This window comes from Juglans microcarpa x Juglans regia, chromosome 2S, assembly GCF_004785595.1.
Source record: "Juglans microcarpa x Juglans regia isolate MS1-56 chromosome 2S, Jm3101_v1.0, whole genome shotgun sequence".
Lineage (NCBI taxonomy): Eukaryota > Viridiplantae > Streptophyta > Magnoliopsida > Fagales > Juglandaceae > Juglans > Juglans microcarpa x Juglans regia.
The window spans coordinates 3,109,065-3,122,039 of NC_054597.1; the positions used below are offsets into that span (position 1 = coordinate 3,109,065).

Genomic DNA, 12,975 nt, shown 5'->3' on the forward strand with positions numbered 1-12,975 from the left:
CATTAAACAAATCTGGACAGGAAAAAAAGATCATTATTTCCCTGTCCCATCACAAAATTAAGTATAAGTTTTGTGATTTAATATTTAGAAAAGAAATTTGGAAATGCCAGGGACTGCAAAGGATGAGAAGGCGGGGTATGGATATCTCGACAGCATCTCTGTTTAAAAAGACTACACAGGACAAATGAGTGGATAAAGACACTAAAGACAAACCAAATTGACAAGTCCGACATAAACGAAATAAAAGAGCAAAAAAAAAAGTAAAATAAGGAAAGATGACCACTTCGATCAGTCCTCAAACTCATGCATGTGATCTAAAAGATAGTTGGCTGCAAGCTCCTCGTTCTTGTTGCATGCAAAGAAAACTTCCAATACTAAGGCCCGGTCAAAGCCCATCGCTTCAAGCTGCAAGAGATTCCAAGTTGGTAAAGAGTACATGAATAGTTTTCACATAACTTGCCTCACTGCATAATACAAGGTCTTATTCCAAGAAAAACTAAAAACGCCAACAAAAGAAAAGGCACAAGATTCTAAGACATGCAATTATAAATGACAATGGTGATGGTGATTACTTGAAATATTGCAGACCGCACATTTAAGTTCAACTTTTCCCGAATGTATATGAATAGGCCTAATTGCTCAAAAATAATCTAGGCACATATTTTCACAGAGAATTCAAAACTACGAGTGGGCACTAATGAGTAAAGAAATAAGACCATGTCAGTTCATCCAAGTAAAGCATTTAAAGGATGAATTGCAAAAATAAACAGGACGTGAGCTAGAATTACAATTTTATTTTATTTTTTTTGTAAGTAGCTAGAATTACATTTTGAGGAGGAACAGATATAATACAACTTGATAGAATTACTCGGCATGGAGGCCTGTATTCCCTTGCAGAGTCTCACTCTTTACCGAAAAAACTGATAACTACTGAAAGGCTAGAAATAAGGGCCAGCAAACTTACACGTTCAATGGCCTGACGCTCCTCGGGGGTGACAGTCACAGCCTGTGGCACTGCTGAAGCCTCCTGACCCAGTAGGTTCCTGATTATATATTAATATGCAAATAAGCATCCATTCGTTCCCCATATAAATAAAAAAACAACTAATAACGCATCATATTCATCTCACCCTTCACTTATGATAAGAATAAATAAGTATTCATCTTACCCTTCTCCTTCAACTGGTTCATTTATCAGGCGTAAGAAATCAGCCTGATGCTCTTGAATCAGGCGCATTAGCTGCGGATTTTGCTTCCCTAGCTCCTGGAGCATAGGCTGCAATGGAAGAGGAAGTTAGAAGAAACCATGTTCAACTACAAGTTAAAAATGACCAGGGTGACCACAGCAAGAACCTGACATGTGACATTATAGTACCTGCAATATTTGGGGGTTTGCTTGCACCATAAGTCGCAAGGCTTGGAACTGAAATAAAGAAAAAATGCTCAAGGAACCTCAAGCAAGTTTGTAGACAATAAGCCAACACCCAGGTTAGGAAAAGTCATAGGTAAGATGATACCTGTTGACTGTTTCGCAAGAAGTCCAAGGTTCCTGCACCGGCATTTGTACCCATAGCAGGAAGACCCTGATTAAAAATGATTTAAAGTCCTTTAGTTGATTTCAACAATGTTCATAAGTAATTGATCAAAAGATATCTACCTGTGGGAACAGATCTAGGGGGTTTGCATTGGGCCCACTAGTAGGTGCTGCCGGTTGTGGAGCCTGGGCAGGAGGGTTTACTGCCTGACCGCTTGCCGGAACTCGAGCAACCGGGGGAACATCTGCTTGCTCAGGAATTCCCTGAAATTATATTAACTCTCATCTTATCTGATGATATGACTAACAGAGAGACATGCTTAAATCCAAATTAATATATATATACATGAGCGAATAAAATGAGCAACATGTTTAATGCTCATCACAGAATTTCCACAAGAGCAACACAGTCAGCATGTAGGATCAACGCAACTCCACACAAGACAAGGTCCTAGCATGGTTGGCTATAAATAGGATGTACTACCCTGCATATTCTGTACTAATGGCTCAAACATGTGAATGTAAAACAAGCTTGTTAATTTATGTGGCATGATATTAAGAAAAGAGGGGTGTAAGCAAAAAAAATGCAACAATTAGGACCTTGGGTTATTAAAACAAACTTTGAGGCCGTCATGAGAATGCACTATTAGTCATTTAGCATTTGTCGTTCAGTATCACAAGTTACAAGCCTTTCTCAACTATCAACCCAGGCCCACACCAGCTCTCATTACCATCCCACCATAAACTAGGTCAACACCACTTATATCCATGTCCCTCTTCAACTACCCAACACAGATGCTGGGGAGAAGTGTTACAAAAATTTATACTGTCTGCTAGTACAGTTAACAATCAATGCAAGCCTTAATCGAAGTTGAGTAAAATATTGTAGTTGTTGGTGGATCCCAAAAGATGGCTGGATAAAACCTCTATGGTTTCGCATATAACACCCAATACAAAACGATGAGAGAGAGAGCCCCTAATTATAGCTAGAGTCTTGGGATTGACCAAAAGAAGAAAGATTACAACTTGTAATCTATTTGCATAGCAGAGAGTTTTTGGTTTCTCTCCGTACACTTTTGCTTTCTTTTTGCGCAAACCAGAATCACGTCGCTGATGGTGGTTGTAAGTTCTTGAAGGTGGGATTGCTGGTATTGTAGTCAGGAAAGGATGTCCTTTAGTTCTATAGCCATTGAATCAAAGGTGTTTGAGATAAGAAGAGATGGGGGCATGGTGTGCGTTACGGAGAAAGGGTGGAAAGGTGCGAGTTGGTCGAGGCTAGGGTTAGATACCATCCGATGGGTGGTAAATACTCTAGAGGAATGTCTGAAGGCAGGGAGGAAAGGGTACTATTCTGCTTGTAGGGAAGGTGACAGGGTTTCACTGCCCAGAAATGCTTTAATCCTCGTGGCTCATACTTGGCTTTAGTGATAAAGTCATTGGTCTAATACGGTGAGTTGAGGGGGTTGCTGAGGTGGGCTTGGGTGTGGATGGAGTAATGGGCCCAAGTGAGTTAAAGAAAGGGACGGGTAAAGGGAAAGAAAAAGTCGTTGCTACTAGGCTTAGGCCTGAGGTGAGGCCCACGAAGAAAGGAGGCCCTTTCTGCAGGAAGATTTCTAGTGTTGGCCTGCAGGACTTTGGTGGCCCGTCAATGGGTTGGCCCGGGTCATCGCCGCTACGACCTCGTCGAACGTCGCAGAAGCTCCGGCGGAGGTCCCGGCACCAGAGTTTGTTATATCGGAGGCTGGAGGAGGGCTTATTACTACATCGTGGGTTCACGATGACTCGATACCTACTCAGAACACATCGCCAGAGCCCGCCAGTGCACAGACAACTGCGACGAGGCCAGAGAAGGTGTCTGTGAGCAGCAACAAGGCTGTTGTTCCCGAGCCTGCTTCGGTTTGTTCCCACGATGTTGTTTCGGCCATGGTTTCCAAGTCTCTGTTTTCACCTCAGGGACAGATAGTCTCAACAGCTTCAGAGGAGGTCTTGGGAGGGCTAGAGATGGTGTCCTATATGCAGGTAATGGAGGAAGGGGAAATTGTGGAAGAGGAGAGGTCAGTGGATGAGGGGACTAGCCAGTGGAAGCAATCCTTGATTTTTGAAGACAGTGAGGAGGAGGAGATTGGTAGTATGTCTCCTTTACAGACACTTCCTCCTCAGATTGCACCGAGAGTATCAGATTGGGTGTTAAAAAAAGTTGGGGAGCTTCAAGGTTGGGTGGGACTAACATGCAATGGATATGAGGAACAATTCATGACTCTCCTAATAGCCATTGAATCTAGCCGCTCCACGGCCATGAAGTCAGCTGTTAGAAAGGAGAGAGAGCTGAAACAATTGCAATGCTCTATTAATTATGATAACAAGGAGGGAACTTCGGGGAGAGAGAGAACAAAAGGGAGGGACTCTACTTTTGTTAATGAAGCCTAAAATACTATCTTGGAATGTAAGAAGGATCAATGACGAGAATAAACGTCTTGACATTAGATCTCTTCTTCGTAGTTGGAAAGTTGATATTGTTTGCCTACAAGAGACTAAATTGTGTGGTGTTGATAGAAGTATAATTCACAGTTTGTGGGGTTGTTCTTTTGTGGGGTGGTGTTATTTAGCTTCGTCGGGAGCTTCGGGAGGTGTGTTGGTGATGTGAGACATGAGTAGTGGAGATGGTAGAGGATTGCATCGGGTCCTTCTCTATGGCTGTTTCTTTTAGGAATACTGAAAATGGGTGGAGGTGGGCTCTTGCAGGTGTGTTTGGGCCCAATGTGGATAGTAATAAAAGCTTCTTGAGGGAGGAATTGGCGGGTCTGTATTCTTTATGGGATTTACCCTGGATTTTTTGTGGTGATTTCAACATTGTTTGGTTCCCTAGTGAAAAGGTGGGGACATCTACGTTGACAGAGCAATGGAAGTTTTTTAGAGTTGATTTTTGAGTTGAATCTCGGTGGATCTTCCTTTGGTTTTTTTTTTTTTTTGGTGGGGGGGGGGGGGGGAGGGAGGGGGGATTCGTGGCTATGTTCCGACCATTTCCAATTTTCCTTGATTGTGATGGCATTCATTGGGGTAGGACGTCCCTTCAAATTTTGAGATATGTGGTGGAAATTGATGGATTTGTGGAGAAGGAAACAGCTGGTGGGAAAGCCTATTCTTTTGATGGATCACCCAATTTCATAGTGGCGGGCAACTTAAAGCTCTAAAGGTTGACTTAAAGAAGTGGAATGAAGAAGTTTTCGACATACAGAAGTGCAGAAAAATATTCTTTGGGATGAGTTGCAAGTATTGGAGGGAAGGGGAGGCCAATGAGGACTCTTTGTCAAGAAAGAGTGAGGTGGTAACCGAAATTGAGAAAGTTTTGTTGGAGGAAATATCTTGGAGGCAAAAATCAAGGGCGTTATGGTTGAAGGGGGAAGATAAATGCACTAAGTTCTTTCACAAGGTTGCCAATTCTCATAGGCGCCACAACGCTATTGAAGTTCTTCATTCAGGCTCAAATGTGTTACAATCTCCCGAAGAGATCCAAGGCCATATAGTGCAGTACTATGAGGAGCTCCTAGCTGAAAAAGTAGAGTGGCGTCCCAAACTTGATGGTTTAGTTTTTTATCAACTCAATTCGGAGGTAGCAAGTTGGTTGGAGAGGTCGTTTGTCAAAGAGGAGGTGCATCTAGTGGTGAGAAGTATGTGTAAAGATAAAGCCCCGGGTCCGGATGGTTTTTCTATGGCTTTCTTCCAAGAGTGTTGGGGAGATAGTGAAGGAGGAAGTGATGCAGATTTTTCATGCTTTTCATTCTAATCTTAAGTTTGAAAAGTCTTTATATGCTACTTTCATTGCTCTTATTCCAAAGATAGTTGGTGCCCATGATTTGAAAGAATTTCGGCCTATTAGCTTGGCATAGGTGGGATTTAGAAGATCATATCAAAGGTAAACTAATCGTATGAGTTTGGTGATGGACAAACTCATTTCCAAACCTCAAAATGCTTTCGTTCGAGGTCGGCAAATTTTCGAATTTGTTTTGATAGCGAATGAGTGTTTGGATAGCCTGTTAAGAGAAGGCACACCGGGGGTCCTTTGCAAGTTAGACACGAAAAAGGATTATAATCATTTTTTTTTTTTTTGTGATAAGTTGGAAAAGGTTTATGATCATGTGTGTTGGGATTTCCTATTCTATATGTTGAGAAGATGTGATTTTGGAAACAGGTGGTGCGAATGGATTAAACATTGTGTTTCAACCACTCAATTTTCAGTTTTAGTCAACGGAAAATCTTGTGATTTTTTTCAGCCTTCAAGGGGTTTGTGACAAGGGGATCCACCATCACCTTTTCTCTTTCGTTTTAGTTATGGAGGCTTTGAGCCGCATGGTGGAGGCTGTCATTAGGGGGGAATTTATTTATGGTTTTTCGGTGGGCAACAATAGCAATGGTGTCAGCTCCATTTCTCACTTATTATTTGCAGATGATACGCTTATCTTCTGTGATGCTGTTAACGACCAGATTCAAGCCCTAAGGGCGGTTTTGTTGTGTTTTGAAGCTGTATCGGGACTTAAGGTGAACTTGGGGAAGTCAGAACTGATACCGGTGGGGGTTGTGAGTAATATTGCCTCTTTAGCAGAGTTGTTGGGTTATAAAATTGCTCCACTTCCTATGAAATATCTTGGACTTCCCTTGGGGGCGTCATTTAAAGCAAAAAGCATTTGGGATGGGGTGGTAGAGAAGATTGAGAAAAGATTATTGGGGTGGAAGCGGTTATATCTATCAAAAGGGAGGAGGTTAACACTTATTAAAAGTACCCCTTCCAACCTTCCTACTTACTACCTTTCCATCTTTCCATTACCGGTGGGAGTGGCTAAATGTATTGAAAAGTTGTTTAGAACTTTCTTGTGGGGTGGCATGGGGGAGAAAACCAAATTTCACCTTGTAAGTTGGCAAAGGGTGTGTTGTCCGATCGTGAATGGGGGATAAGGGGTGCGAAACTTGAGCATCTTCAATAAAGCCCTTCTTGGCAAGTGGTTGTGGAGGTATCGCATGGAAGAGAATTCGTTGTGAAGAGAGGTAATTGATCACAAATATGATAGTGAGTGGGGGGAATGGTGTTCTAAGGAAGGTAGGGGGTTATATGGAGTAAGCCTATGGAAATTTATTAGAAAGGGGTGGACCATTTTTGCAAAACATATTAGGTTTGGAGTGGGTGATGGAGCAAGACTTTGCTTTTGGTTTGATGCTTGGAGTGGGGAGAGCCCTCTTTCCATTGCCTTTCCAGTTGCATTTAACATGGCTGGAAATCAACAAGCGGCAGTTTCATATTTGTTGTGTTGTGCCAATGGGATGGTAACTTGGGATGTCACTTTTGCTAGAAATGCTCAGGATTGGGAACTTGATGAGATGGCAGCCTTTTATTGCATTCAGCAAAGGTAGGAGGAATTGGGGGTGACCGTATGTTGTGGATTCACACAGGGAGAAAAAAGTTTACTGTTAAATCCTTTTACAAGGTTTTGACAATACAACAGCCCACTTCCTTCCCTTAGAAGAGCATTTGGAAGGTACTAGTTCCACCTTAAGTTGCATTTTTCACTTGGACAGCTACGCTTGGAAAGATTTTGACGGTTGATAATTTAAGGAAGCGGAGTATGGTGGTCATGGAGTGGTGCTACATGTGCAAAAAGAATGGAGAATCGATCGATTACTTGCTTTTACATTGTGAGATGGCGAGGGAATTATGGGCTGGTATCCTTGACAGAGCCGGACTAAGTTGGGTAATGCCTAAGAGTGTGGCGGAATTACTAGCGTGCTGGAACAAAAGGCATTTCAGTGCACAATTGGCAATAGTGTGGCGTATGATACCCTTGTGCTTAATGTGGTGTCTATGGTCAGAAAGGAATGAGAGGTTATTTAACAAGAAGGAGCGTGCAGTGGGGGAAATTTTGAATTTTTTTATATTCTCTTTTACAGTGTTCTGCTATTGTTTTGAAGGGTGGGAATGTCCATGAGTTTCTATCTTCTTTTCAGCTCACTAGAATGTAACTAGGTGTCTCACTTTGTATACTTCCTATGTATTTGGGCATTGCCTAGTTTCATTCTATTCAATAAAGCTACTAATTTACTTATCAAACAAAAAAATCTATTTGCATGGCCAACTGCATTTTTTGAATGGCAGCATCTCTAAACTTGTCCAGTTTTAGCCTTCCGTATCTTTTCATAACTTTTTACTTTTTCAAACTAGGTGCTTCTAATGTTCACGCTCACTGTACTTCGGTAGCGCCTCACTTTTTAATAAAATCGTCTCATAAAAAAATCAGGTTTTCGTGTCAGCTTTGGAAAACACGCAACAGTGAATTGAAACTTTAATAGTTTTTCAGCCCTAGTTAGATCTGCAAAATGATGGGCAAAACGAATTCTTCCCAATTAGAGAGGGACAAGCATTCCCTGCAACCATACGTTGATCTTAAACCTAAAATTACCCTTTCCAATAAGCCCATTATTTGCAAGTGACACTGCTAAAACTGGCATCATACTAAGACCCAAATTGACCAATCTCAAAAGTTGTGTTCTAATATTTTTTTTATGAGGAATCCTGGAGACAGAGCAAACACAACATGCCTTTTACCCAGTTAAACTACAGACCCGTGTAACGCGTCCCCCAAACATGGGTCAGGTAAACCATTAGCTTTTCATCGAGGGGACATGCCCTCTAGAAATTGTTTGTACCCAAGGGTTCAAACCTAGGACCTATAAGGAATATACCACCAAGACCAAGACTCTTACCACTTGAGCCAACCCCTAGGAGTTAAAGTTGTGTTCTAACATTGATGTCAGCTGATCATTATATGAGTTAAAACATGAATAGCTTGAAAGAAAAACGAGTCTATAACTTACAAGCTAGATCCAGTCACATGGTGAAATACAAACAGACAATGAACACAGACTGGAAAAAGACTTACAGAATATAGGTATTCAACAGCTCTTTCAGGGTTGTTAAAAGCAGCACGTAAAGCACGGACAACAGTGTCCCGATCCCAACTTCCCCCACCCATATCCAGAATCTGCTGAACAGTTGCCTCCAAATTATTTCCTGCGACAAGATTTGATGCTGCTAGGCCATAAACGTCTGATTCTGAACTGCATAACCCAAAATGAGAATAATCAATAAAACAATACAGTAAAAGAAATAAAACATTATTCAACATCGCTTGAAGTTCTCTACATTATACAATTCTAGAATAAACCGAAGGTTAAAACACAAGGTCTTAACTATCACGCATGAGACTCATATCCAAAATAATAACTATCAATACTCACGAAGCAGGAGGGACAACAACAGGAGTGGTTTCAGGAGCAGTCTGTGCTCTACAGAATTTGATAAAAAGCAGCAGAAATGTCAGTCAAGTAAGAAGCAAACTGCAGCTATATAGAGCTCCAAACTCATACTAAGCTTTGAAGAAGAGGTTTTAACTCACGGTGCTGGAGTTGAGGGAGGAGGTTGAGATGGTGGTGCTGGTTGTGTTGAGGTAGGAGGTGAACTCACAGGTTGGGCCTACACAGGTAAGTGGCTCTATTGGAGCAACTTCAAATGGCAATAATGACTGCAATGCTGGTGATAACAATAACAGAAATCAGTAGAATAGATTGAAACAGCCTCATCTGTACTTACTTGGCTTGTGGGTGCAGTTGTTGTACTTGAGGCTCCACTTGATGAGACTTTATTCTGCAATAGTTCCAACATGCACACATTAGTCAAACATTAAAGCAACTAGCTTAAGGGACTCTAAAAAAAATAGATTTTAAAACAAAAGTTTAAGAACCATTAAGACACCAGAACAGCTATTTTTAATTACATGATATCTTGTGATGCAATGAGAAAACCAACACAGTGAAGTTTAAAAAGAAAAGGAAAAAAAAAAAAAAGAAGGTAAAAAGTAGTAGTAAGTTATTTATTTATTTTTTTTACAAGTAAAAAGTGTACTAAGTTATAAAATAAGAATTTTTGACTTTCCACAGAAGTTGAGTTTCCAGTTTCTTTTTAAGTGGTTAGAACATAGAAACTGAAGTTTGTAAACCTAGGGATTTTTTCTTTTAGAATGACGCTGGGTGTCCGGGAAGAGCATCCCCACTAATCCCGAGGTGCACAGGCCCTCGACAATAAGTTTCCCGCAAGTGCACCTCGGATAATTCAAGAGAAACATCCCCCAATCCGATGGCCCCTAGAGATTGTTTGCACCCAGTGGGATTCAAACCTTAGATCTGAAGGGAGCATACCCCCAAGACCAAGGCCTTTACCACTTGAGCCATAGGGTTGTAAACCTAGGGATATGAATGGTTATCAAGTGCAGATGAAGGAGTTCAAGTTCTGAGAACAGCCACCTCATGCAAAATCATGTTGAAGTATATATGGAAGCCACCCCTCCCAACACCTCACTTCACTGTGAAAATCCTTACACAATGAACCTTAATCAAGGGACATAAACTATGCCTAGGTTGAATATCATCTTTTGCAGAATCCTTCACAACATTGGTGACCAACATAATACCAAAAATAAAAATTGTAGGCCCAATAACCAAAACTCAGCATGGATAATATTTAATATCTTATTTTTTACAGCACCAGCCAACCAGAAGAGGAAACAAGGTTGTAATAATGTAGGCTGCCAAAATCAGACTTATCGTCACTCTTTGGGGATACAGAAAACACGACAGCCAAAGATCTAACAAAACACACGGATCTAGCATGAAACAGCTCCAACCATAAGTAGTCCTTTTCTTTTCCCTTTTTTCTACACAAATTGAATCCAAAGAGATACCCAGACTGCCCCCTACAATCAGAATCTAATATACAAGATACTGTTGAGTTTATAAGTTCTACAATGGATCGACGAATATACATAGCCTAGAAAATACTCGCTCAGCACACAAAACAGATGCATAGATAGCCCCTACAGGTCAGTCAATTGATATGCAAATAAATAGAAGATATGTGAAACAGACTTTCATAGCATAATGGCAATCAAATCACCTGCCTTTAGTTGATCTTAAACGGAAACAACTATCTTCCATTTTCTACTTTTTTTACTTATTGTTTTTATACTTATATCTGTCATATCTAAATAGACATCATTCCTCTTGAATTACCCGAGGTGCACTTGCGGGAAACTCTTTGCCGAGGACCTGTGCACCCCCAGGATTAGTCAGGACACTATTCCTAGACACCTAGTGGTAATAAAAAAAAAAAAACAGAAAAAATAGACATCATTGCAATTTTCCCTTTTTTTTATCAATGTAGCATGAGTTCTAGTTCTCAGGGCAGGAGAAAAAAAAAAACATAGAGAGAAAAGAGACATTAGACAATAGAGGTTTGGGTTGTAAGAAACGTTTCTTATCATGAACTGTTGTACAACCTTCTTTTCTCAGAGGTAAAACTATGTCCCACGTGCATTTCTTAACCTTCCTTTTTCAAGTAAGAAACATACTCCAGATGAGATAAGAAACATACTCCAGATGAGATAACATATTCACCTTGGTTAACATGATGACAACAAAACTATTCTCCGCAACTTTATTTTCCTCGAGTGTTGTGGCATCCTTAAGAACTTTCCCCTGATGAATAAGCATCTGTTGTGCAGCAGGGTAAACAACAGAACCCTGTAGAGCCTCTATATTTTGCTTGACATCAGCAACCTGAAAATATTATTTGGAAAAAAGAATTGTAAAAATGGGCTGAAACTCTTTTTTTTTTCTTTTTATCGGTAAAGAAAATATTAGTGATCATAAGAATACGCAAGAGCCAAGTATACGGAACAAAAAGAAAGCCACAGAGGAACCACATGATTGAATTGCACAAGAAGAAACTAACAAGTGGTACCTTCGAAAAAGCTGGAGAGACTTATTTATTTCTTTTTTTACAAGTCAAGTTAGTGAGAATTATAACAAATTGAAATGTGTGATATAAAGGGCATAGAAGTGATGCATCATTTGATAACTTTACAATGGTTTCGATGATGCTTTAAAGTGTAAAAAATACATGCTTAAGGAAAACTTGGAGATAAAATGCAGCAAAGATATGATTCCAGCAACTCCCTCCTGCTAGAGAGGGAGAAGAAGAAACAACCACCATCTATCTCATGATTGTATCTCCTATCCAGTAAATTTTATAAAGCTTGTCCTTGATTTGCTTGTATATTTAACAAGCTCTTCTATTTATCAAAATATTTAACAAGCTCTTCTGAATGTACAGACTCTATCTATCCTAGAGCACTACATTGCATTCAATCCTTGAAGGTACGTAAGCATAAGCCATCTCATAGAGGAGATGTCAAATCCCAACAAAGCCACCACTCGGCAGTCTTCTTACGGAACAAAGAAGCTCAGAGCTATCACCAGACAAACACTTAACAATACAGACGGCATTGCATACCGTTAAGAAAACACTTTTTTGCAAGTAAGAAAGCGCAAAAACCCAAAGCACACGGGGAAGTAAACTACTGTTAAGAAACGCATAAAATTGGTAAAGTTTAAGTCTTCCCTTCAGAGCTAAATGCAAATCAATATGGGTCCGCCACGCCGCAGACTCAAAAGTGCAAAAAGTCTCCCAAAAATAAAAATACTGGAATTTCACTAGTTACGTACAAGATATCAGAAACTGAACTAAGTTAAACTACACCGTTTATCTGAAAATACGCCAAGGTCACGTTATTGCGAAATTCAGGCATAATTCACAAAAAAATAATCAAATTATACAACCATGCGAAATCAATCGCTGGAGAAATACAAAACCCTAACCTTCGGCTGCCAAGAAAAAAGAAAAAAAGGAAAGAAAACATAAATCAAAATTAGTTCCAATAGCAATACAAATAAAACACTAATCCCACATAATTAACCGACTGTCAGGATAAAAAAAATAAAAATAAAAATTAAGAGATCAAGAAAAGCATCGATACCAGAATCGCACATAATCAACTGACTATCAGGAAGAACTTACAAAATTAAGAGATCAAGAAAAGCATGGGTACCGTGTCTTCGGGTTTCACTTCCACCTCGAAGTGAGTACCCTTGAGAGTCTTCACGAAGATCTTCATTTTCCTCTGCGACGCCCGCCTGTCCAGTCCCAGATTATCCGGAGAGTCTTTGACGTCGCCGGTGGCGATACCTTTCAAACGTACAGGGACAGAGCAAGAGAAAGTGAACGACAGAGAAAGCCAAAGAAGAAAGTCACTGCAAAAACAAAAAAGCCACACCCTCTCGCCTTTGCTTGTATACATACCTAACCGATGGGAAATAATCGAGTACCGTCAATGACTATGGTAATTATCCTCGCACTCAATAGATTAGCGATACGGGGAAATAAAGGTTCTTTGTGACAGGTGTCGTGCTTTTAGTGGCGAGAGTTAGTTGCGGATATGGCAATATTACGTGAAGAGGTTAGCTTCCAACAGGAAAGAGCTAGATTTTCTGCATTCATAGAA

The 12,975-nt window shown here is 40.4% G+C and overlaps 1 protein-coding gene across 1 annotated transcript; it reads right to left on the reverse strand.

The window, feature by feature from the left end:
* Positions 1-121: 121 nt before the first annotated feature.
* LOC121252236 (ubiquitin receptor RAD23d-like) lies at positions 122-12,784 on the reverse strand. Its single transcript, XM_041151777.1, has 12 exons — positions 12,523-12,784; positions 11,030-11,191; positions 9,171-9,224; positions 8,977-9,053; positions 8,819-8,866; positions 8,461-8,638; positions 1,658-1,798; positions 1,518-1,583; positions 1,376-1,423; positions 1,170-1,276; positions 965-1,043; positions 122-405 (listed from the first exon to the last, which is right to left on the reverse strand). The coding sequence occupies exons 1-12, from the start codon at positions 12,769-12,771 to the stop codon at positions 289-291; spliced, it is 1,326 nt and encodes a 441-aa protein (XP_041007711.1). The 5' UTR covers positions 12,772-12,784; the 3' UTR covers positions 122-288.
* Between the last annotated feature and the right edge of the window lie 191 nt (positions 12,785-12,975).